The sequence below is a fragment of the Ranitomeya imitator genome, chromosome 5 (assembly GCF_032444005.1).
Source record: "Ranitomeya imitator isolate aRanImi1 chromosome 5, aRanImi1.pri, whole genome shotgun sequence".
NCBI lineage: Eukaryota > Metazoa > Chordata > Amphibia > Anura > Dendrobatidae > Ranitomeya > Ranitomeya imitator.
The window spans coordinates 580,952,198-580,977,521 of record NC_091286.1 but is presented as its reverse complement, the minus strand read 5'-3'; the positions used below and the strand labels follow the sequence as shown (position 1 = coordinate 580,977,521).

Below are 25,324 nucleotides of genomic sequence, written 5' to 3'. Positions count from 1 at the left end.
ATGTATTCTCAAAGAAACTTTAGAGATCAAAGAAGTGTTTTTGCTTGTGAAAACTGATAATGGAGCAGCCAAGTTCCTCACATTCACAGCAATCTGTAAGATGTGGACATGTTGGCAGCCGTGTACAGTCTGTGAGAGTGATCAGGAAGAAATCCCAAGAGTCACATCTGACCCCTGAGGCCACCAGCTAAGCAGCCATGATCTACATCCAAGTACTGACGTTACTCATGGGATTATGTGTTGTGATATCATCACTTTAATAAGCTGTCAGCTCCCACAGACCATTAAGCTGGGTGTCTACAAGCAATGTCGTGGACATCGACTCAAACGCCAAAGCAAATGTTGTCACAGAACACTTCAGGTTAATGTAACGAGTCAAGAATGAAACAGAACGGGCATTCATACAACACTTACGTGGATTTTCTTGCCATAGTATGGAAAGTACATCAAGTCGATCTTCCCGTACTCTGGGTAATACTGCAGGCTTATGTTCTCTGCCTGCACAAAAGAAATGTGACGTCAGTCCTGGTCAGTAAAGCAGGAGCTATCAATCAAGGATCTGGGAGGAAATAGATGGAAGTAAAGTAGGTGGGAGGGTGCACGGATCTGTACGATAGGGTGCCCCGAGCGCCTGTGCTTGGCTTCATCAGCCTCTTTAATTGCCCAATGGTTTGAGTATTTTATTCTCCTCTCCCCACTGAAATAAACAAGCTCATGCAGACAACCATAATAATCGGATGAGTGCGATCTGTCGTTTTGACGTGTAGCACCCATCCCCATGTTATTCTATGGGGCCATGCACATATCCATTTTCTAAAAATTGTAGAGTGTGATTTGCTCAATTGAACAGATTCTTTCAGATGAGAGAATTTACACTGACGAGACCCTACCCTTCGTGTCGTGTGGGGATGACGCTACTGAGGGAAAAAGACGTCAGCAATCAGTTATATCGGAGAAAACCTTAGGGGACGTCCATGGATCTCGGTCCGATCACAGACCACAATGCACAGACTGGCTGTGGGGCTCCCGATTGGAGAACAAGTGTCATATCTATGAGGCCATCATGCTCCAGGCAGGAGAACCAAGGATAGTTCATGCATTGCTGGGCATAATCGGGCAGAGATCCATGGATGTCTGCGTGAGCCCTTACAGATTTCGAATGGCCACTAAATTGGCAAGACTGGCAATGTTTTGACACCAGCATAGGTATACATTCACCATTATAGTCTTTATCTCCGAGCAGATCTCTCGGCCATAACTGTACAGGGCATCCTCGGAGCATCTGTCCATGGCCTCAGTGGTCTTCAGCAATATATAGAACCACAAGGTAAGGAGAGAGAACTGCCATTACAGGACTCTACCATCTCCTTTCTATCAGTCCAAACCTTGTTCTTCACTTTTGGACAATTTCACTTATCTGTTAGTGAATCTACTCGAACCATGCAAGGTACAGACTCACTTGTATGTTCAGTGGATTTACTTCTAGGTATACGATGTACTAAGCAGAGGGCTCCTTAAAGTGTTGAAACAAATGCAGGTCTATTTGGGGCCAACATTTAGGTATTTATCTCAAAACTTCAATAAAATGCACCGGAGGCAGCAGGAACTTCGTTTGTGTCACGAGCAGATGACCACAAGGCACAGATACTACAAGGATTTATGAACATTTGTTCCACGGCTTTTGATGAACACGGTGACTTTGTGTATTCAGCTGCTCTCACAAACTGAGTGGATGGAGCAAAGTTACAGCTGCCTGAAGAAAAACAAAACCAGTGAGGGAATGAGTATGGGTGTGACTGTATGACAGGGGGTAAAGGGTGCTGGCGTACAGCCGCTGACACAGGAACAGGCCCCGCTGTGTCCTGCATACCCCAGCAGTGCCCCATGGAATTGTGGGAAATGTCCCACATACTCTAGTGAGCAGTAGAAGAAAGGAAAATGGTGCCACAATCCCATCTGATCAGATGATAGAAGCACTGCGGTGGTCTCTGAGGAATCCTTATTATAGGAAACATTCCTTTTCCCTGATTAATAGCGGGTTATGTAACACTTACCTTAGAAGTACAGTTTATTTTAGGATTTCCAAGGGGTTTCAATCCAATAATCTAAAACAGTCAAAGATAAATTAGTTCAGAGCTGCGTTACTAGAAAATGATTAAAGCAGAGATTACCACATTTACAATTAAACTCCTACCTAAAACAGGCCCGCATCCCATGCCACTAGTGAACTTGCCTGTTGTAAAAGACCTGTGGTTGCCCCCTACGTGACCCCTTACTGCTGTAGAAACCTTAAGCATGTCTTGACAGATTAGTTGCTTGACAGCTAGGGTGTTGCAGGTTGCTAACCTGTGAACTAACCTAACCGATAGAGAACCTCATCAGGAGACTACCCAATTAGTCAACCTTGGCTCTCAAAATACAACAGTGCATACAATATAAAATGTATCCCTTAGAGCTAATGAGGCTGGTGTATTTAATTGGAAAATGCATTTCATAAAGGCTATATACGCTACATAAGAGCTATTCAGTCTTCACCCACCCAGCCTAACAACTGCAGCTTGTACTGAGCAGTGAGAGTTCTTCACAACACCAGGGAGGAGGGACATTGAGGAGCCGCCAATCGGGCTAGGTGGGCAGAGGCACTTTTAATCTTCTAAAAAAGATTACACTGCCATTCTGACATGGATTTGCATAGTAAGTACACTAGCTTTGTTGGGTCTAGGAGATCCAGTCAAAACAGATGCCATCAGATGCACACAATTAGGAAGGTTGTCAAATCTGCACATTTGTAAGATTGGGGCATATTTTTACCTAAGATAATAAGTCTACACAAATGCAATATCTGCAGTGAGTTTGTATGTTTTCCCCGTGTTTCCGTGTGTTTCCTCCGGGTTCTCTGGTTTCCTCCCACACTCCAAAGACATACTGATAGGGAATTTAGATTGTGAGCCTCACCGGGAACAGTGCCAATAATGTTTGTAAAGCGCTGCGAAATTAATGGCGCTATATAAATGAGTAAAATAAATAAATAAAAAAATAAATGTATGGTAGGACATCCAACTATAGAAACTATATCTGTGCCAACCTCCCTCAAGAAATAAACTTCAGATGGGCACTGTTACTCCTGATTATGCCATTTATACCACAATCTCTATGCGATCTCAATAGCTCATAACACACGTACCCTGTTCATTTTCACTATTACACATGGGCTCCCTTCATTGTACCCAAAGTACTCATTCCCCTCAAGTCCGGCACAAGGTCCCAGCGAGGACCTGTTGAACTGGCAAGACTTCTTTTCCTCCACTCCATCCTGCTCATAGTAGTGGCCTTGCGTGCATGGCACATTTGAAGCTTGTATGGAGTCGTTGTACGCTGGAAGACACAAGGTCAACATCTTCACAAATAACTGCGCCAGGTCACCCTAGTACAATCAACATGGAACATGCTTCCTAAATCCATCACATGTGTAAACACCACAGAGCGGGGCTTTAATCTGACCCAGACCAACAGTGAAGAAATAGCTTGTTATGTGTCCGAGTTAAAATGTTGGAAATCGCAGTCTTTGCAGATATTTTTCTGCCTCACTTCTAGTAGGACAGAAGGTCACTTTGGCCCTGCTGAGAACTGAACAACTGACCTCCTGATCACAGCATGTCCAAGAAAGGCACATGTAACCATTTCACTGCTTGAAGGCAGAGCACAAAAACTGCTGTAACCCTGAGGTAGTAGGACTAATGGGCTTTCTGGCAAAATAAAAAGGAATCTTGGCTAAAAATCCAGAATTCCTTTCTTCTAGGTCCTAATTGTTGTGAACACAAATACACAATCGACCAACGGGAGCTATGGAGTATTCGGTGATGAGAAACAAGGAGTTTCATATTACAGTGCACCTTAAGGGGGTATTCTGGAAAGAAGAGAGCACTCATCACATACACGTCTAGACCAGTGGTGGGGTTGATCTTGCAGTTGTCCCCAGTTAAATGTCGCGATGTTTGAGCATGCAAGCCTCCATCTCCATTGCTTCGCTATAGGACCTCCGGAGATCGCGTACTGAGCCCAAATATATCATAGCAGTGCCAATAATACTTTAAGTATGCCAAATGTGTGTTTGTAGTAAGGAGTCTGTTAGAAGGGAAAAGCTGGACAATTTTGGCGTGCATTGTGGCCACAAAGGGAATTTTGCAGCACCTACACCAGTACCAAAATGTTGTGTGCCCCATGCTAGCTGAAGGCCAAATTTAGTCTGGTCTACCACCATGTGCTACTATAGATCTATGTATAGGTCCCACTCAGTATATAATGAATAGGTATGGAGAAGTGTATATATATTAATTGGAACGTTGGCAGCGCAGTAAGTAGAACAGGTAGTGCGGTTTTTAAGTGCACTCACTACTTCATCAGGAAAACTTGTGGTTCTCCTGATGAAGGGAGTGCACTTCAAAATGCATTGGAGAATAAAACTGCATTACCAGTTCTACATTCTAGACATCTGCATTTATAGGAACGTCGGCAGCGCAGCATATCCGCTTCTCAATATCCATTTGTTTTACGGTTGTATTTGCCAGCCTGCAAAACAGCAGCAGTTGGCCTTATTTCTGAGCCCGTCTAAGTGTTGTGCACACTACATGACTAGGTGAGCAGTGCCACACTTGTTGTCTGGATGACGGCCTATTTTACTCTCTTGATATACACAATGTTTATTATATGTGAGATTTCACAATTTTAAAAAGACAAAAAAGAAAGCAACCAAAAATTCCCTTACGTCACCCAAACAGCATTATTTAGAGGCAGGGCTGTGGAGTTGGAGACCATTTTGGTGGACTCAGTGTTATGGAAATTGAGGAGTCGGAGGTTTGGCTTACTGACTCCACAGCCCTGTCCGGGTTGTGGAGTCTGAGTCCATTTTGGTGGGGTGAGAGTTGGTGTCATGGAAATTGAGGAGTCATAGTCGAAGGTTTGGCTTACCGACTTCACAGGCCTGTTTAGAAGTAGTTGCACATAGCGTCCAAAATTCAGAAAAGATGCAACGGCAAAACGTGACGACATATCCGTTGGTGTGGATTTTAATTTGATTGTTAAATGATCACGTGGACAGGGCTATAGACTAATAGTGCCGACAGCGCGAACGTGTGCTTTGTCGTGCATCATTTTCGGGAGTGTAGGCCTACTGGAGGCAGACAGACATAGTAGACTTCATCAGTGTCCGCCAACAGTAGGTGTACATGCCCGAAAATGATGCAGTCGGCACATACGCCCCAACCCCATTTAGTGGGTGGGAGGGTTCGGATGCAAGTCCTAACAGGGACAAGGAACAGGTGCCTGAGCAAAATGTGAAGCAGTAGAAGCAATTGTAGGAAAACACTGGAGAGAATCTGCAGGGAATCAGGTCATCTGCAGCAGCTCTCCTTTGTTACCCTGATGATTCGGCTTGTAAAAGGAAGCACTCTGCCAAAGCAAAGTATTGGTGTTATACAAACAGATGTGCACCAAGAGTTCAGTGAGGTCACTGATGTGTCAGACAGATACTTACGCCCCAGAAATGAGTGAAGAACCTTAGTGTAGGTATCATATGAAGACTTCTCACTCTTGCTGAACGTAAGCTCCAAGCCAGCAGATTTGGGAGAAATCATAAGACCTAACATAAAAAAGGAAAAGTTACATTTAAGTCATTAAATCAAGCTGTATTATTACAAAATCAAATGAAGTAAATCACTTCCAGAGCGGAGAGCATTTTATTGTGGTGAAGGATTATTTATCATCGCATTTAAATCAAATACAAAAAGAGTTGAGATCATAAAATAAATCAACATCCGAATTTTATGACACAAGGCAACGTGGGGTGACGGGATCCAACGTGGAAGGAATTGCATCTCAAAGCCAGTCTTCCATGAAATCTTTGTAATCGCGTATAGATCTGGTGGAAGGTGGAGCAGAGCCTTTATAAATAGGGTGCTCAGAGTGTGCGATGCCCAGGAGACAGGCGGGTCAGGTCTCACAAAGCCGTGTGTGTCCTGCTGTGGGATTGACGATGTCATGTGGAATTTTGGTGTGAAAAGCTTTTGTGCTTAGATAGGGGGAAGGTGCGGGCCGCCGATGAACGCTGCACACTGAACTTGTTGTCAGGGGGGGGGCATTACAAAGGACAGAATCAGCACATACAGTACCTAGGGGGTGTTTATAAACTAAATCATGTGACTCGGAAAGTGCAATCCATCAGCTTGATGCTGGGTTAAAACATAAAAAATGACATCATTTACAAAAAAAAATAATAAATATTGCGCTAGCCGTGAGCCCACACTTGTCTCTAGCTTGTGGTGTAGTGTACAGCCAGGATACGGCCATAGAGCGCGACCTGGGACATCTGTCACACCTCCACCCCCTGTAGACCATGTTCACGCTAAATTTTAGGAGCGTTCAAAAAAGGACAATTTATTTATTTTTATTTTTTGTAAGCAGAAATTGCTTCACAAAACACTTTTTACTTTCCCCCCGAAATACATTTTTTTGGCTTTGTTTTGATTGGGACAGCGCTTAGTTAGAAGCAGTTTTTCCCATCCCGATCAGCTTCAAAAAGAAGAGTCATGCACACTTGTTTCCTTTTTTCCACCAGGCATTTTGAGGCGGTCAAAAAAGACAAGTTTTCTTGGCAGAAACTTTCAAAGGTCAGTTTTTGGAGAAGTTATTCATCTCCTGAAGAGCCTTTGAAGAGGTTTTTTTTCCCTGCAGTCTTGATTGGACATTGCCTAGTTTGGACGGATTTCCATCTTGTTCTGCGGCAAAAAAGTGACTTGCACTTCTCTCCCACCAGCTTTTTTATTTTGTTTTTTTTGAAGACCTTAAGCAGAAGAAAAACGCTCAAAAGACCAGCAAATTGTTTTATAACAAATGAATTGAAAGAGTCTTTTCAGCCTGTAAGTATATACGGTAATTTTCTGTGTAATTTTTTAAAATTTCCTTCTGTAAACTACTCTACAGGACTTAAAGTCCAGGAAAAATTGCAAATATGTCAGGAAAAATAAAAAGCCGCTGGAAACCCACAGAAAAGGGTCCTAACCCCACCATATACCAAACTCCGAAAAACTGTGTGAAAATGGCCTCCACGGAAGTGAAGAAACAGAAGGTGCTGTATTGTGTTCTGTGCCTCACATCTGCCCAGAATACGGCCAACAACCACAGCATTGAGGAGGGAAAAAAGAAGAAATCTTAGATATTCGTTAACACAGGCACAATGGTTTTAGAAAAATATATCATACGTCATATTATGGAGCTTAAAATGTCAGATCAACTAAGGTCAGAAATGGCAGAAGCGGCCCGCGCGTCGGCCATTAGGAAAACCGAAAGGATACTTGTCAGTCCAGGTTCATAAGAACACCTCGTGTCCTGCCCGAAGGCCTTAAGAAATGGCAGAAGGAGAAGTAATCGTTAGCTGCTCACAGGAAAATTTCCTTTATTCAAAAATTAATCAGACCAGACAGATGCCGGAGTATAAAATATTCTGGATAATTGGTAAATATGGAAAATTAGATTGGGAGATTCAAGGACAAATGTAAATGAGAAAGTTGGGGTCAGTCACGAGATGTACAGATTATCAGGAAGTCATCAAAACACAACGCAAATATGGAGGTACCCCAACTTCTCACAATGTGATTAGGAAAACCCTACTGCGAAAATCTCACACATCCATTAATGATCAATATCCTAAAATCAAAATCAGACCCCTCAGATCAGATGATTATTAATAATAGTGTCGACACCACAGACGGACAGCACACTCGGCAAGCGTAGTGGCCGAGACCCATGGCCCGAGCACTGCGGAGAGAGAACAGGTTATGTAACAGGATGAGTACATTATCAAATAGACGAAGCACAATGCTACAACATAGATTCACCGAGATGTTCCAAAAAAGGACTGCAAAATAAACAGAGTATCTGTCACCGAGCCAAAAGTGGCCCCTTTCTGCTTATATTTTAAGCCCGGATAATTCCACTTTGTTTTAAGGTTCCAGCGAGATGGGCAATTTTATATCATGCTACATTTCAGCGTCTCTTCTAAGGGTGCGCTGTTCACAGGATCCTCTGGGGCGTGTACTTAGGCAGCTTTGCATGATCGCATTGAGCCAAGTCACTCTGTAAAATCGCTAAATATTAGCATTAAATAAAAAAGGCCCATGTCTCTGGAACTATATAGCCGATTTAAGAGAAAAATAAATATAAATATGGAATAAATCGGAGAACCTGTGAGAATATAAAACAAAAACTGTCCACTTTTGACCTGGTGTCAGGTACTATTTAAATAGGAGTTAAATAAACCGAGGATTAAAGGGATTGTCCACTACTCCGACAAATTATATATATATATATATATATATATATATATATATATATATATATATATATATATATATATATATATATATATATATATATATATATATATATATATATATATATATATATATATATATACATACACACACACACACACACACAACACTTGAAGTCACCTCCTGTGCTGGCGCCATTCCAGCAGTTTGGCACTGAAGGACTGGAGGATTTGAGCGATCACCACAGCTCTCCCTTCCTCCAGATGTCAGAAGGTGGAGCCAGTGAAGTAGCCGCCCGCCGTCTGACTGCAAGGATAGCATGACAATGTCACGTGAGCCCCAGAAGAGCCAGTGCCTACACATTGGAACGGTGCCAGCACTGGAGATATTTTATAAGGAAGGGGGGGCAGTGATTAAAAAGGGGTTGACCAAGTAGTGGACAACCCCTTAATAAAAATAAAAAAATAAAAATCAGTTTGCGCAGAGATGTGAGGGGCACTATGCCCTCCAATTCATCAATTGCATAAATATCAAGTACAGATTGACAGCATCGATGACATGTCTTCCCCTTCTATATCATACAAACAAAGGCTCCAGAAAGTCCAGATGCAAGAGACTGGGTAGGCTATAAAAGGGGTTATCCACTTCTCAACGTGATTGTCTAGCCAAAAGACACCCCATTAATTGTATCCGAATGTAGAATCCCATCACTCCGTTGAGCAGCTGTTTGCGATGCACTCCTGCGAAAGTGGCGTCACCTTCATTATACCAGGCACAATTCAGAACCTTAAGTAGCGGCCTTCCTCGCTATTACAGCCTTGTCCTACTTAAGTGAATGGGACGTAGTACTAAACACAGTGGCCATTAAATGTGCAGTATTTGGCAGTATGGAGTGGTGTTAACCATGAACGGGCTATAGTGCTAGTGGAAGCGCTGCCGCCCCACCACACACTATTTGTAAATATATAAGAAAATCCCAAAGAGCATTATCGGTGGTGGAAACCAATTCTATCTGAATTGAATGTGTGTGTATAAAAAGAACCACACACTGCTGTATATACAATATACCACCACCTATGTCTGGACACCTGGACAACTGCAATTTTATTATATCTAAACATACTAAAAACAGACAAAAGATACATAATGGGGCTAAAAAGATGACTCAAAAGGGTCACCCACAACATGAAAAAGCCCAAGGTAGGGTGTCAACCTATCACAAAAACAATGGTAGCAAACAGGGTACAGCACTTAACATATTAATGTGGCCACATGTAAGAAAATAAATATGGCCATAACCCATATACGCTGTATAGTAGTAAAACTTCCCCAAGCTCAAATGAGCCATGTGGTTTACCTGATGCAGATGGTCAATACTGTAGGGACACCCGACCACCCCGACGCGCGTTTCGGTGTGTTACCTTCCTCAGGGGGCGCCCAGGGGGTTATGGCCATATTTATTTTCTTACATGTGGCCACATTAATATGTTAAGTGCTGTACCCTGTTTGCGATCATTGTTTTTGTGATAGGTTGACACCCTACCTTGGGCTTTTTCATGTTGTGGGTGACCCTTTTGAGTCATCTTTTTAGCCCCATTACGTATCTTTTGTCTGTTTTTAGCATGTTTAGATGTAATAAAATTATTGTTATTCGGACTTTTTGACTGCTGGGTGCTCTTTTGTTGTTACACTATTTGTAAAGTAGGAGCAGTCTCACTCCCTACTATAGGTCTTTCGGGTCAGGAGTATTTTTGCACGCCATGATCTTATACAGTGGGTGCAGAAAGTATTCAGACGCATTTAAATTTTTCACTGTTTCTTTGCAGCCAATTGGTATATTCAAACAAGTTTTTTTTTCTCACATTAATGTACACTCTGCACCCCATCTTGCATGAAAAAAATACAGTAATGTAGAAGCTTTTGCAAATTCTACTAAAAAAGAAAAACTGAAATATCACATGGTCATAAGTATTCAGACTTTGTTCAGACACTCATATTTAAGTGACATCTGTCCATTTCCTTGTGATCCTCCTTGAGATGGTTCATTGGAGTCCAGCTGTGTTTAATTAAACTGATAGGACTTGATTTGGAAAGGCGCACACCTGTCTATATAAGATCTCACAGCTCACAGTGCATGTCAGACCAAATGAGAATCATGAGGTCAAAGGAACTGGCCGAGGAGCTCAGAGATAGAATTGTGGCAAGGCACAGATCTGGCCAAGGTTACAACAGAATTTCTGCAATACTCAAGGTTCCCAAGAGCACAATGGCCTCCATAATCCTTAAATAGAAGAAGTTTGGGACCACCAGAAGTCTTCCTAGACCTGGCCATCCAGCCAAACTGAGCAATCGTGGGAGAAGAGCCTTGGTGAGAGAGGTAAAGAAGAACACCAAGATCTCTGTGGCTGAGCTCCAGAGATGCAGTAGGGAGATGGGAGAAAATTCCACAAAGTCAACTATCACTGCAGCCCTCTTCCAGTCGGGCCTTTATGGCAGAGTGGCCAGACGGAAGCCTCTCCTCAGTGCAAGACATATGAAAGCCCGCATAGTGTTTGCTAAAAAAACACATGAAGGGCTCCCAGACTATGAGAAATAAGATTCTCTAGTCTGATGAGAAGACGACAGATGTTTTTGGTGATAATTCTAAGCGGTATGTGTGGAGAAAACCAGGCACTGCTCATCACCTGCCCAATACAATCCCAACAGTGAAACATGGTGGTGGCAGCATCATGCTCTGGGGGTGATTTTCAGCTGCAGGGACAGGACGACTGGTTGCCATTGAAGAAAACATGAATGCGGCCAAGTACAGAGATATCCTGGATGAAAACCTCTTCCAGAGTGCTCTAGACCACAGACTTGGCCGAAGGTTCACCTTCCAACAAGACAGTGACCCTAAGCACACAGCTAAAATAACAAAGGAGTGGCTTCAGAACAACTCTGCGACCATTCTTCACTGGTCCAGCTAGAGCCCTGACCTAAACCTAATTGAGCATCTCTGGAGAGACCTGAAAATGGCTGTCCAACAATGTTCACCATCCAACCTGACGGAACTGGAGAGGATCTGCAAGGAAGAATGGCAGAGGATCCCCAAATCCAGGTGTGAAAAACTTGTTGCATTATTTCCAAGAAGACTCATTGCTGTACTAACTCAAAGGGTGCTTCTACTCAAATACTGAGCAAAGGGTCTGAATACTTGACCATGTGATAATCGAGTTTTTATTTTTTAATAAATTTGCAAAAATTACTACATTTCTGTTTTTTTTTTTAGTCAAGATGGGGTGCAGAGTGTATGTTAATGAGAAAAAAAAATTAAATTTTTTGAATTTACCAAATGGCTGCAATGAAAGAGTGAAAAATTTAAAGGGGTATGAATACGTTCCGTTACCACTATGTCCTACAAAGAGAATGGAATTGAAAGTCACAAGAAGAATACATCAGTGTATAATCTGAACTGGAGAGTTTGTGCTGATCTACCGCTGGGAATAATAAATCCTACAAGGCTCAGCAATCTGCTCTTCCTTCACAGATTAACATTTCAAAAAGGAGGTAAAAAATAGCCAGAAGTCTAGATAACGGTACTGATACATCCGCAGGAGCTACATCAGCATGGATCCTTTATGGATTTCATGAATATGATTTGTGAAGTTTGGTCTCACTGTGCTTATTAGGGAGCCAACCACTGAACTCACTGCAGTAAAGCCCATGTGGGGCGCCACCGAGCATAGACTGTGACAGAGGAGACTACAAAAGATCTCTTAATCCACGGCTCAGCATGGTCGCCTTCAGTACTGCGGAAGTATGGGTGATGAATATTGCACACTTACCAACAGCACTTTTTCTGTAAATTGGCGTGTGCTCCTCTAAGTCCAACCTGCACGGTCTGAGTAGGGACTGGTGTCAGACCATCCATGAGTCTCCTCCCTGACCTGAGCTCAGAGGCTGCCGAGGTCAAGACATCAGTCCATACTCTGACCGTGAAAGCAGCTTTAGCTACAGTGCTAGGAGGCAAGATCTCACCCAATTGAGCAACCAACTACTGTTCTTTGAAGATTTAAGGGAGGGAAAAGAAAACAAATTTTGTCCGTAAAAAAAAAATTGAGGCATTCAATTTTTTTTTATTTTTTTTTTTTTAAACTGGAGAAACTTAGATCATTCTAATTAATTATCATAATTAGCCACGCAGACAAGGATGGGACTAAGGAGCCACGCAGACAAGGATGGGACTAGGGAGCCACGCAGACAAGGATGGGGACTAAGATGCCATGCAGATAATGACAGTGAATGCAGCTAATGTCATCTGACATTTATGGGTTGTAGACGTGTATCACTTATGATCAGATGACTTCGTATGGATTGCCAGTATGTCGGTAAGAAATGCCGATCTGATTTTTTGATAAACCGTTCTAAACAAAAACACATGCGCGACAGTGCACAGAGACAGGTCAGCGTCACGTGCCATTCTCCAGACCTCATGGAGGTACTTGCAGAGGATACTAAGATTTTTAGTACCGTATATATTATACACGTATAGAATAAAAGAACCCAGGAAAGAACAAATGCCAACAAAGTGGTCAAAATAGAATATATAACAAAAATCTTATCAAATACGAATCCAAATGTTGTCAAAGCATAAAAATAACAAAAAAGGTAATGGCAATGTTATAGTAGCATCAAAAATAGTTGAAGTAAGGATAGTGATGTCTACTGTATGGAAATGTCCTGTGTGGACAAGCACACAACTGCAAGTAGTTTTCCCCTTGAGAAAGCAGCATATTTCCAAGCGAAACGCGCGTCGGGGGATTTTTATTCCGTTCTGGTTCCAGGTCGGTGTTTTATTGCCCTGCAAATCTGTGGTAAGTCCTGCGCAAACAATATATGTAGACATTTTACTCATGACAATGGCGGTGACTTGCCGCTCTGCTATTACCAGCATTCTGACTATGTCAGACTGGTCGCATTATTAGGGGCATATCACACACCAGTGGATACCTGTTTTTCTCTCACTATCCTTGTGCACCTTATTTGTATTTATATGTGTAATGTCATTTCTTATTACTATGTATGACTTCCTTTTGATACCATAATAAATAGTTTATACCCGCTATGCTCCTCTTTCTCCGTGTTGTCTAGTTTTAAGTCCGAATGCAGTCATGTGATGTCAGCAAACAGTCAAGAAGAAAAAATAAGAGCTAATATAAGCTTATACGAGCCACTCTCAAATGTCTGATTTACCCTTTTGTGAGCCGCAGTGTCTTTCAAGTGATGCACCCACCCCGACGCGCGTTTCAGCGTGGCCTTACTCAGGGACCCCTGACCTTGATATGCGTCTCCTTTTATTGTTGCATGAACCCTGCACATCTAGCTTTTGTTTCATATTTAATTTTTAAAGGATTTATGTTTTAGATTATATTTTGACCACTGTCTGCTTCTTGCTCTCCTGGGTCCTTTGCAATTTTCCGACAAGTTTTTCATGATGGTCCACTTAATCTATACACATTTCCAACACTACATTCAACATTCATGTAAATGACACTCATCTTGATTTAGACATATGAGCATTTATGTGTGCATACAGGCATTTTTCTAACCCAATAACATTGCATATAATACATCATGTTCCTTATCTTCTATACGTGGCTAACGTTAAACATAGATTTAGAAGAACAGCAAGGAAACTTTTTTTTTTTTACAGAGCTTGGGAACCCCCTCATGAGACAAATGGGAGGGGCATTATGATGTTGGGACACGTACTGTATGTATTAATGTGACAAAACATTTCACATGGCACGTAGTAATACACTTGTATACCGACTGCGGTAGGAACTGGATGGCCAACTCAATCAAATAATTTGTGCAAAGGAATGGTGTCCCTTCAAAATACTAATTTAAAATAATTTTATACATTCTATTCCCCAATTTCATTTCATGGGTATTGTTTTTCTTATATTTTATGGAGGCAGCCATGATCAAGAGCGGTTATTCCAAGCTTAGTACAGCAGATCTGTAGATTGTAGTAGATTGTAGTACAGCAGGCACTGGATGTGGGAGAAAAAGGACGGGAGCCTCCCTTTTGTAAAAGAAAAAAAAAATACAGTATATACTCTTGTATAAGCAGAGCTTTTCAGCACTTTTCTTGTGCTGAAAATGCTCCTCTCGACTTAAACACCAGTCATTGTCCCAGAAGATGGCAGGGGAGGGGGAGCAGCGGGTCACAGAGGCAGGAGCCGGCAGCTGCGGCTAAAGCCCCCGTCACACATAGCGAGATCCCTAGCGAGATCGCTGCTGAGTCACAAGTTTTGTGACGCAACAGCGACCTCAGTAGCGATCTCGCTATGTGTGACACGTAGCAGCAACCAGGCCCCTGCTGTGAGATCGCTGGTCGTGTCGGAATGGCCTGGACCGTTTTTTGATCGTTGAGGTCCCGCTGGGTAGCACACATCGCTGTGTTTGACACCTTACCAACGACCTCGTTGACAGGACGTCCCATTGAATCGTCATGAAATAGCATCGCTGTACAGGTCGCCGCATCGCTGCTGCGTCATTGGGGAGATCTCACTGTTTGACATCTCACCAGCGACCACATAACGACGCAGCAACGATCCCTGACAGGTCGTATCGTTGTCGGGATCGCTTAAGCGTCGCTATGTGTGACGGGGCCTTAAAGCCTGTGCCCACTGCTAAAGAGAAAAGAATATTCACTGCACTGGCAATGAATATTCATTTCTCTTATAGCGCACACAGTTACAGCCACAGGGCTATCACGGGTGACCGTTCATTAAGGTAATAAATATTCACCTCTTTCCACTCCCATAGGGGTGGAGAGAGGTGAATATTCATTCCCGTAAAAAGTGGGGACACGTGATCGCCTGGCTGCATGAGCTGCTGGCACTGGAACAAGATGCTGCGAGGGCGCGCAGGGAAGTCAAGTAGGATGTTTTTGTTTTTATTATGCTTTTCTCATGGGGGCCACGCATACAAGGATAGAGATGAGGAACCAAGCATACAAGGATGGGATTAAGGGGTCACGCAGACCAGGATAGGGATGAGGAGCCACGCAGACAAGGATGGGACTAAGGAGCCACGCAGACAAGGATGGGACTAAGGAGCCACGCAGACAAGGATGGGACTAAGGAGGCACGCAGACAAGGATAGGACTAAGGAGGCACGCAGACAAGGATAGGACTAAGAAGCCACGCAGACAAGGATGGGGATGAGGAACCATGCATACCAGGGGCGGCATGGTGGCGCAGTGGTTAGCACTGCAGCCTTGCAGCGCTGGAGTCCTGGGTTCAAACCCCACCAAGGACAACATCTGCAAAGAGTATGTTCTCTCCGTGTTTGCGTGGGTTTCCTCCGGGCACTCCGGATTCCTCCCACATTCCAAAGACATACTGATAGGGAATTTAGATTGTGAGCCCCATCGGGGATAGTGATGATAATGTGTGCAAAAATGTAAAGCGCTGCGGAATATGTTAGCGCTATATAAAAATAAAAATTACTATTATTATTATTACCAGACTAAGGATTAGGAGACAATGCATACCCAGCTAATACTCGAGTCAATAAGTTTTCCCAGCTTTTTGTGGCAAAATTAGGTGACTCGGCTTACACTTGGGTCAGCCTATACACGAGTATATACAGTATAGAAAATGTACATCTCTCATCCCATACATTCCTGGGCTGCTGCATCAGATATCAGCTGATCAGTGCATGTGACGGAAAGTCATGAAAAATCCCATTTAAAGAAAAATAAATAGTACATGCAATGTGTCAATGTACTAGTACATTAATATGCTCCCTTTAAATAAGGTCAGATTCCCATATGTGTTGTGGGAGGAAAGGAATTAGGAAAGTTGAGCCGCAGGTTTGACAAGTAGAATCAGTATGTTAGTCCTGGTTACAAAAAAAGATACAAAAGGGCATTACCTGGGGTGGGAACCCTATCCCGATACTTGGGTACAGAGTCGTCCAGTGTTTGCAGCATTACCCACATTGTCAGGGTGAAGAGTCCCGCCAGAAAGCCATAGAAGACCAGGTAAAAGAGCAGGATCAGAGCTGTGGAAGGGAACAGGGCAGTTACTTCACCATCATCACCGACAAGCAGCTATTAAAAGTGATTTACACAGTTTATAAAAAGGACAAGTAACCCAAACATTCCCAGAGTCAGGCGTGGAGGCAGCGACATGGTAGAGCCAACATCATCTTCTTGGAGCCGCTGTGTAAAGTTTATTCAGATATTTCCTCTCCCCGTCATTATAGAAAACCTACAATAATGCTCGGCCCACGGCGTCCACCTCTACCACTGCAGGAATGGTGAGCCCACACATTAGATGGTCGGTTGCCAGTTGAGCAGTTCAGAGAATTTAATGTACAATCCACATTATTAAAGCTCTTTAAGAAGGAGGAGATTAAAACAAAACAAAAACACAAAACGCGTATCTGAATAAAGCACCAGCAAGAAAACAGATTTGCTTTATTTGGACATTAAGACCACGGCATATCTGTATGGAGAGATTCTGCTACAAAAATATCAAAGCGTAAAAGGGGATAACCAGAAAAAAAAAAAAAAATGTAAAATCCGCATTAATTTTGTTGCGGATCAATCACTATCTCTCTATTAAAACACATCAGCCTTGCTCCCTATGACTGAGCACAAGCCAGAAAATAAAACGCACAAAAATAAGGAAAAAAAAAAAAGTCTGTGCCATCATGGAGGAAGACACTACTAGTGGGAGCACAAGATGCAATAAAAGGGTTGTGCAGGACTTGAGGCCCATGTTGCCCATTGGTACGACAACCTCATGACTGTTCCATACCCACGAATGCTCAGCTCTGCATTCATGTTTTCTCACCGGAAGTCAGTACAACTCATTAAATCCATACAGGAAAAGAAATCAAACCATACATGTCCATAAATTAATTTAAGTGTAGTAATGAGAAATGACACAGGATAAAAGTATTGAATATTATTACAGAAATGTATTTAATACTTTGCACAAAAGCCTTTGTTGGTGATAACAGCTTCAAGACGCCTCCTGTATGGAGAAACTAGTCGCCTGCATTGCTCAGGTGTGATTTTGACCCATTCTTACACACAAACACTCTTCATATCCTGAAGATCCCATGGTCTATGAACTCTCAGCTTTAGTTCCTTCCAGAAATTGTCTATTGGATTCAGGTTAGGTGATAGGCTGGGCCATTCTAGCAGCTTTATTTTCACTCTGAAAACAATTGATTTTCCTTGGATGTGTGTTTGGGATTACGGTCTTGATGAAACAAGGGTGGACATTTCAGTATCATCCTGGTAAATGGCAACAGATTTTTAGCAAGAATGTCTCTGTACATTTATCCATTCATCCTTCCTTCACTTATATGATGTTTGCTAGTGCCGTATGCTGAAAAACAGCCACGATGTTCCCACCTCCAAACTGCACTGTTGGTATGGTGCTTTTTGAGATGCTATACGGTGCCCTTTGGCCTCTAAGTATTGTGTGTACCGTAATATGGCAACCAAAGAGTTCAATTTTGGTCTTATCTGACCAGACTATATTATCCCAGCATTTTACAGGCTTGTCTAAAATGTTGTAAAGAAAAACTTTAAACGTCCTTAAACATGCTTTTTGTTCAGCAATATAGTTTTGCGTGGCGACATGCATACAGGCCATGGGAGGTTGAGTGCACTACTTATTTTCTTTGAGGCAACTGTACCTGTTGATTCCAGGTCTTTCTTTAGTGCTCCGCAGGTGGTCCTTAGCTCTTGTACAACTGGTAATTCTATTCACTACTGTCTGAAATCTTGCAGAGAGCAATGGAACTTAGCAGTTTTACAGTGAAATAATGTTCTTTCCACATTCTTCTGTAACCAATGTCATCACTATATTTTGCAACAATAAGGTTGCAAAGGTCCTGAGACAGCTCGCTGATTTTACCCATCATGAGATATTTCTTATGTGGCACCTTGGTAATAACATATCTTTTCATATGCCATCAGTTGAACTAGTGAAGAGACATTGCAACAAGAAAAAAAGGTTTCTCCTTTCCCTTCCTTCAGGGCACTTTGCATTTCATTTCAGTCAAATACCAGCCATATGGCAAAGAATCTTCCCAGTATCCTAACCACTTGTTTCTGACCATTGTGAACATTTGTCGACAGCAAATTAAAAAAATAAATAAATAAAGTGGCGCCCACAGATGCAAATCAAAGGGTCGACCATGATTTCCCACCTAAAATAATAGCATCAAACTGATTACTAGTAACACAAAAGAGTGAATTCTCGGCATATCCATTCCATAATCTGCATAGTACATGAGGATTTGAGGTCACATCAGCAGGAGAAAACTAACTATACTCATTTTATGCAGCTCGTAAGATAAAAATACTATTACAAAAAATAATGGAAGCCTAAAAATATAACGCGAATATACTGGAAAAGTAAATACAGTAGTTGGAAATAATCAGCATAAAAAACAAAAAAAAAAACAAAAAAAAACACACACCTCTCTTCGGTCTCTGGATATTCCCAACAAGTAATCTCTTGGCTGAAAGACACGGCCTCTTGTTCCAGCACATCAGTCACTTGTCGGCTGAAGAGGTTTGCAGGGAGCTGTGAAGTGGACGCCGCCCGCCGCACCCTGTGCCCATCACGCAGATCCATTTTAGGAAACATTACTGGCTGTTAAGAATCCCATTGGCCAAAATAAAGAAGGTTTCATGTAAAATTAATTTTGATGAGTTGAGGATCAATAATGTACAAAGATTCCTTATATTTGTAGATCTGATCAGCGGCTCCTGCGCCATTACAAGTGCCAGCTGGCTACAATAAGCCACAATTGGGAAGCCTTCGGCTGAGCATTTTTAGACAGTGGACTCAGATTCATTATTTGGATTTTCTTTTAAGTCGCTTTTTTTCTTTCGTCTTGTGGTACTTGCAGCAGTTTTTTTTTTTTGCTCTACATTCTTCAGTGGGTGCACGTGATTCAGGAATTTTGCCCAAGCCCAAAAATGGTTTATTTTAGGTTTTTATTTTTTATTCCTTTAACCTCATTTGAAATTTTAGGGCAGAAAGCTGCAAATTTCGTAAATTTATGCAAATATTTGACAAAATAAAAAAATTCTAGGGGTGGGGATGGGGAATGAAACTTGTTCTACCCCAAAAATACCGTAAGTTAATTTTTTTTAAAAGTAAGACTTTCAGGAGTCGAAGATGATGAAACAGGCTAACCCCACACCCCTCCCCCCAATAAAAAACAAACATAAAAAAAAAAACTCAAAAACTAGCAGAAAAAGGCGCAAATGTAATAATGAATCGGCCCTATTGTTTCTTCCACTTTTTTCTGCACATTCCTAGTCCCTCAAGTAATAAATAGCTGCCATTACATTGCTTTCCATTCAATTATGTTCCCAAAAATTTACTCCTAACCCACCAAAAGTTAACGCAGATCAACCCTTCATAGAGCGGGGGGCTGCACCACTTAGGTTGCGAGCGAGTATGGAAGTGTAACCCCGACACAGCTGAATACGTCAGTCCTAACAGAGGACAGACCGGCTCCAGAGTCTCCTCCGCCGGACCCTGTAGTCATCGTCAGGATGAAGGTGAACAATTTATGGCAATAGCTCATGAGCCATCACTTATAAGGAGAAGATGACCGCAGACCAAGGAGAGCAGTGGGCGCAGGTGGAGGGATTGGGGTTCTAGGACACGAACGCCAGGAACTATCCTAGCTGTAGGGAAGTGAATACCTTCATCAAAGTTCTGACTCTCCTGCTCGTTAGCGTTTTTTTCATTATGGAGTTTCCTACTGCTCAGATCCCCTCCCCAGCAATCAGCAACAAGTGTCCTATCCCTCCCTATACAGCGCCACCACTGGAGGAACAAAGAATTACACAATCCCATTGAACTCATGGGAGTATAAAGCATACGCTGCACTAGCTAAAACGCAAGCTATACAAGCATTTTTAATCAGAATAAATGGAGGGATATGGTCAGAGGTTTGCTTGCAAAATAAAGTGATTGTGCAGGTGAATAGCAGAAACACTGCACAGCTGCATGTGAATGCAGTCTAAACTTTGCCCTATTTAAAAGAGGTTGGTCACGCTTGGGGCTGGTTTTTAACTAAAATGCATGCATTTACTCAGTCACCCCCTTCTCAATCCATCTGTAAAATAACAGTTACATTCACCTGTGGCGTCAGTACTGGCTCTCTCAGGGATCACTCGACATTATGTCATGTGATCCCTGAGGCTCCTCTATGTTTCTCTTGATGTATGATTTGTCTGGAGGCAGGGAGAGTGAAGCCAAGGCTGATTGGCCGTAGGGATCATGTGACAATGTAACTTGATCCCCGGGAAAGCCAGTGCTGACAACGGAGGGGAGTACAAGACCATGTACAGGAAAAAGTATAATAGAAACATGTCACCACTTCTGCATTTCTCAACCACTCCAGTATTTTACATCAGTATTTGTAAGCCAAAACCAGAACGTGTGAACATGGATTTAGTGTTATTTTACTGGAGGCAAGCCTGCGGATGGAGATGGGATTGTCCAAGTAATGGAAAACCCCTTTAAAAATGTTGCACTGTTTTGCTTTTATGGGCTCCTGGTGTCACTGCACATTCCACTTTGAGGTAATCTGTGGTCATAAATCAGTGAGAGGAGCTTAGGGAAAGAAAAAAAAGTCACAAGTGCCCCATCTGTCATAGCAGCAAACTGATAGATTCTCAGTTAACTCCTCATTGCACGGTAGAATGGGTCACCGGGGAGAAAACAAGATTAACCTCCAACATTGACAGAAGCATAGGTGACGGTGATGGCCCAAGCATCATCTGTTACTACCCGGCTACTTTAGGTGGAAAAAAAAAAAGGCTATATTGGCAGCGAAAAGAAAAAAAAAAACCAAACAAGGCAAATCTACAAGGAAAAAATAAGCAACATGTGCATGAGCTTTCAGAAATCTCAGGCTATCTGCCGACGATCCGGAAGTAGCAGCGCTTTGGATGAAGAGCGTGTACGCTGCCTTCTAATCATGCAGATATGATCACTGAACCGCGCGGATTTACCGCATCTAATACATTCTATTGATGGAATTTCTTTGATGGAGACTTGCGTCTCCGAAAGAGCAATTGACATGCTGTGGTCCTGAAAGACGCGCCGCATGTCCGTCTCCACGGGTGATCCCACACACAGTAGATATGATTTCTAGAAATCTAGAAATCCCATCTACTATGCTGTAACATCTGGCTGCTGCGGTTTTGATACTGTACAAATATGCAACACACACACATATACAGTGGGGCAAAAAAGTATTTAGTCAGTCAGCAATAGTGCAAGTTACACCACTTAAAAAGATGAGAGGCGTCTGTAATTTACATCATAGGTAGACCTCAACTATGGGAGACAAACTGAGAAAAAAAAATCCAGAAAATCACATTGTCTGTTTTTTTAACATTTTATTTGCATATTATGGTGGAAAATAAGTATTTGGTCAGAAACAAACAATCAAGATTTCTGGCTCTCACAGACCTGTAACTTCTTCTTTAAGAGTCTCCTCTTTCCTCCACTTATTACCTGTAGTAATGGCACCTGTTTAAACTTGTTATCAGTATAAAAAGACACCTGTGCACACCCTCAAACAGTCTGACTCCAAACTCCACTATGGTGAAGACCAAAGAGCTGTCAAAGGACACCAGAAACAAAATTGTAGCCCTGCACCAGGCTGGGAAGACTGAATCTGCAATAGCCAACCAGCTTGGAGTGAAGAAATCAACAGTGGGAGCAATAATTAGAAAATGGAAGACATACAAGACCACTGATAATCTCCCTCGATCTGCGGCTCCACGCAAAATCCCACGCCGTGGGGTCAGAATGATCACAAGAACGGGGAGCAAAAATCCCAGAACCACGCGGGGGGACCTAGTGAATGAACTGCAGAGAGCTGGGACCAATGTAACAAGGCCTACCATAAGTAACACACTACGCCACCATGGACTCAGATCCTGCAGTGCCAGACGTGTCCCACTGCTTAAGCCAGTACATGTCCGGGCCCGTCTGAAGTTTGCTAGAGAGCATTTGGATGATCCAGAGGAGTTTTAGGAGAATGTCCTATGGTCTGATGAAACCAAACTGGAACTGTTTGGTAGAAACACAACTTGTCGTGTTTGGAGGAAAAAGAATACTGAGTTGCATCCATCAAACACCATACCTACTGTAAAGTATGGTGGTGGAAACATCATGCTTTGGGGCTGTTTCTCTGCAAAGGGGCCAGGACGACTGATCCGGGTACATGAAAGAATGAATGGGGCCATGTATCGTGAGATTTTGAGTGCAAACCTCCTTCCATCAGCAAGGGCATTGAAGATGAAACGTGGCTGGGTCTTTCAACATGACAATGATCCAAAGCACACCGCCAGGGCAACGAAGGAGTGGCTTCGTAAGAAGCATTTCAAGGTCCTGGAGTCAGTCTCCAGATCTCAACCCTATAGAAAACCTTTGGAGGGAGTTGAAAGTCCGTGTTGCCCAGTGACAGGCCCAAAACATCACTGCTCTAGAGGAGATCTGCATGGAGGAATGGGCCAACATACCAACAACAGTGTGTGGCAACCTTGTGAAGACTTACAGAAAACGTTTGACCTCTGTCATTGCCAACAAAGGATATATTACAAAGTATTGAGATGAAATTTTGTTTCTGACCAAATACTTATTTTCCACCATAATATGCAAATAAAATGATAAAAAAAACAGACAATGTAATTTTCTGGATTTTTTTTTCACAGTTTGTCTCCCATAGTTGAGGTCTACCTATGATGTAAATTACAGACGCCTCTCATCTTTTTAAGTGGTGGAACTTGCACTATTGCTGACTGACTAAATACTTTTTTGCCCCACTGTGTGTGTGTATATATATATATATATATATATATATATATATATATATATATATATATATATATATATATATATATACACATACATACATGTACACACATCATGGAGTCAATTGTGCTTTATTAATGAATCATAATCCTACTCTGTGTGGGTAGGTGGCTGAGAAAAATCAGAAAAGAAATAAAGTGTATATGCAGTGCATAGTATGTTATTAGAAGATGAGAGCACAATGAGGTAAGTAAGAGGGACTGCAGCAAATATGAAAAGCAGCGCTACAGTGTAAAGCATGGGGAAGTGACAAGCAACAGTCTGATCTTCGGAGGGAACGTTAGGTTGGAGCTAGAAAGCGACATGTCAGGTAACCAAACATCACGCTGTGAAGCTGCTACACGGCAGCACAATGCAGGTGAATAGGATTGTATCGTGACCACCAAGTGATCAGGACCAGGTGGACACTTTGTCACTCTAGACCAGAAATCACAGTGTGACCCCCTGTACCCGCATTACTCAGCGCAGGGCGATCTTTGGTGCATGACCGATGCCGCAGCCAGTCACAGTATTAGGCAGCATCTCCCACGGGTATTAAACTTTGCTGATGAAATGAAACAAAATCAAACAAAATGTTGGTTATCACTTTAGAGGGAATGATAATCATCGGAAATAAAGTCAGCCATGATTGAGTTTGTCTACAAATAAAGATCTTTTACGGAAACCATATTCACAACTCGCTTGTTAGTTTATCATAATATACACCGCTCAAAAAAATAAAGGGAAAACTAAAATCAAACATCCTAGATATCACTGAATGAAATATTCCAGTTCTAAATCTTTATTCATTGCATAGTGGAATGTGTTGAGAACAATAAAACCTATAAATGATCAACGTAAATCACAACTAACATCCCACGGAGGTCTGGAGTTGGAGGCTGATCCAACTTCAGTGGAAATGCCTCAAGGCAAGGAAATTATGTTCAGTTGTGTGTGTGGCCTCCACGTGCCTGTATGACCTCCCTACAACGGCTGGGCTTTCTCCTGATGAGGAGGCGGATGGTCTCCTGAGGGATCTCCTCCCAGACCTGGACTAAAGCATCCGCCAACTCCTGGACAGTCTGTGGTGCAACGTGACGGTGGATGGTGCGAGACATGATGTCCCAGATGTGTTCAATCGGATTCAGGTCTGGAGAACGGGTGGGCCAATCCATAGCTTCAATGCCTTCATCTTGCAGGAACTGCTGACACACTCCAGCCACATGAGGTCTGGCATTGTCCTGCATTAGGAGGAACCCAGGGCCAACCGCACCAGCATATGGTCTCACAAGGGGTCTAAGGATCTCATCTCGGTACCTAATGGCAGTCAGGCTACCTCTGGCGAGCACATGGAGGGCTGTGCGGCCCTCCAAAGAAATGCCACCCAAAACCATTACTGACCCACTACCAAACCAGTCATGCTGAAGGATGTTGCAGGCAGCAGATCGCTCCCCACTGCGTCTCCAGTGGCGAATTTGCCAACCCTAGTGTTCTGTGGCAAATGCCAAGCGTCCTGCACAGTGTTGGGTTGTGAGCACAATCCCCATCTGTGGACGTCAGGCATTCAGACCATCCTCATGGAGTCTGTTTCAGACACATGCACATTTGTGCAGGGCTCTGGCAGTGCTCCTCCTGTTCCTCCTTGCACAAAGGCTGAGGTAGCAGTCCTGCTGCTGGGTTGTTGCCCTCCTACGGCCCCCTCCATGTCCCCTGGTGTACTGGTCTGTCTGCTGGTAGCGCCTCCAGCCTCTGGACACTACGCTGACAGACACAGCAAACCTTCTTGCCACAGCTCGCATTGATGTGCCATCCTGGATGAGCTGTACTACCTGAGCCACTTGTGTGGGTTGTAGAGTCCGTCTCATGCTACCACGAGTGTAAAAGCACAACAAACATTCAAAAGTGACCAAAACATCAGCCAGAAAGCATTGGTACTGAGATGTGGTCTGTGGTCCTCACCTGCAGAACCACTCATTTATTGTGTCTTGATAATTGCCAATAATTTCCATCTGTTATCTATTCCATTTGCACAACAGCATGTGACATTGATAGTCAAACAGTGTTGCTTCCTAAGTGGACAGTTTGATT

The 25,324-nt window shown here is 42.7% G+C and overlaps 1 protein-coding gene across 1 annotated transcript in view; it reads right to left on the bottom strand.

Annotated features, from left to right (window-relative positions):
* ATP1B3 (ATPase Na+/K+ transporting subunit beta 3) overlaps positions 1-25,324 on the bottom strand; it is a 50,571-nt gene that overhangs the window by 1,673 nt on the left and 23,574 nt on the right. The window contains exons 2-6 of the mRNA XM_069727874.1: positions 16,254-16,382; positions 5,534-5,638; positions 3,185-3,375; positions 2,055-2,105; positions 415-498 (exon numbers count right to left, since the gene is read on the bottom strand). Coding sequence (XP_069583975.1) covers positions 415-498; positions 2,055-2,105; positions 3,185-3,375; positions 5,534-5,638; positions 16,254-16,382 — 560 coding nt within the window. The remainder of the gene's footprint in view (positions 1-414; positions 499-2,054; positions 2,106-3,184; positions 3,376-5,533; positions 5,639-16,253; positions 16,383-25,324) is intronic.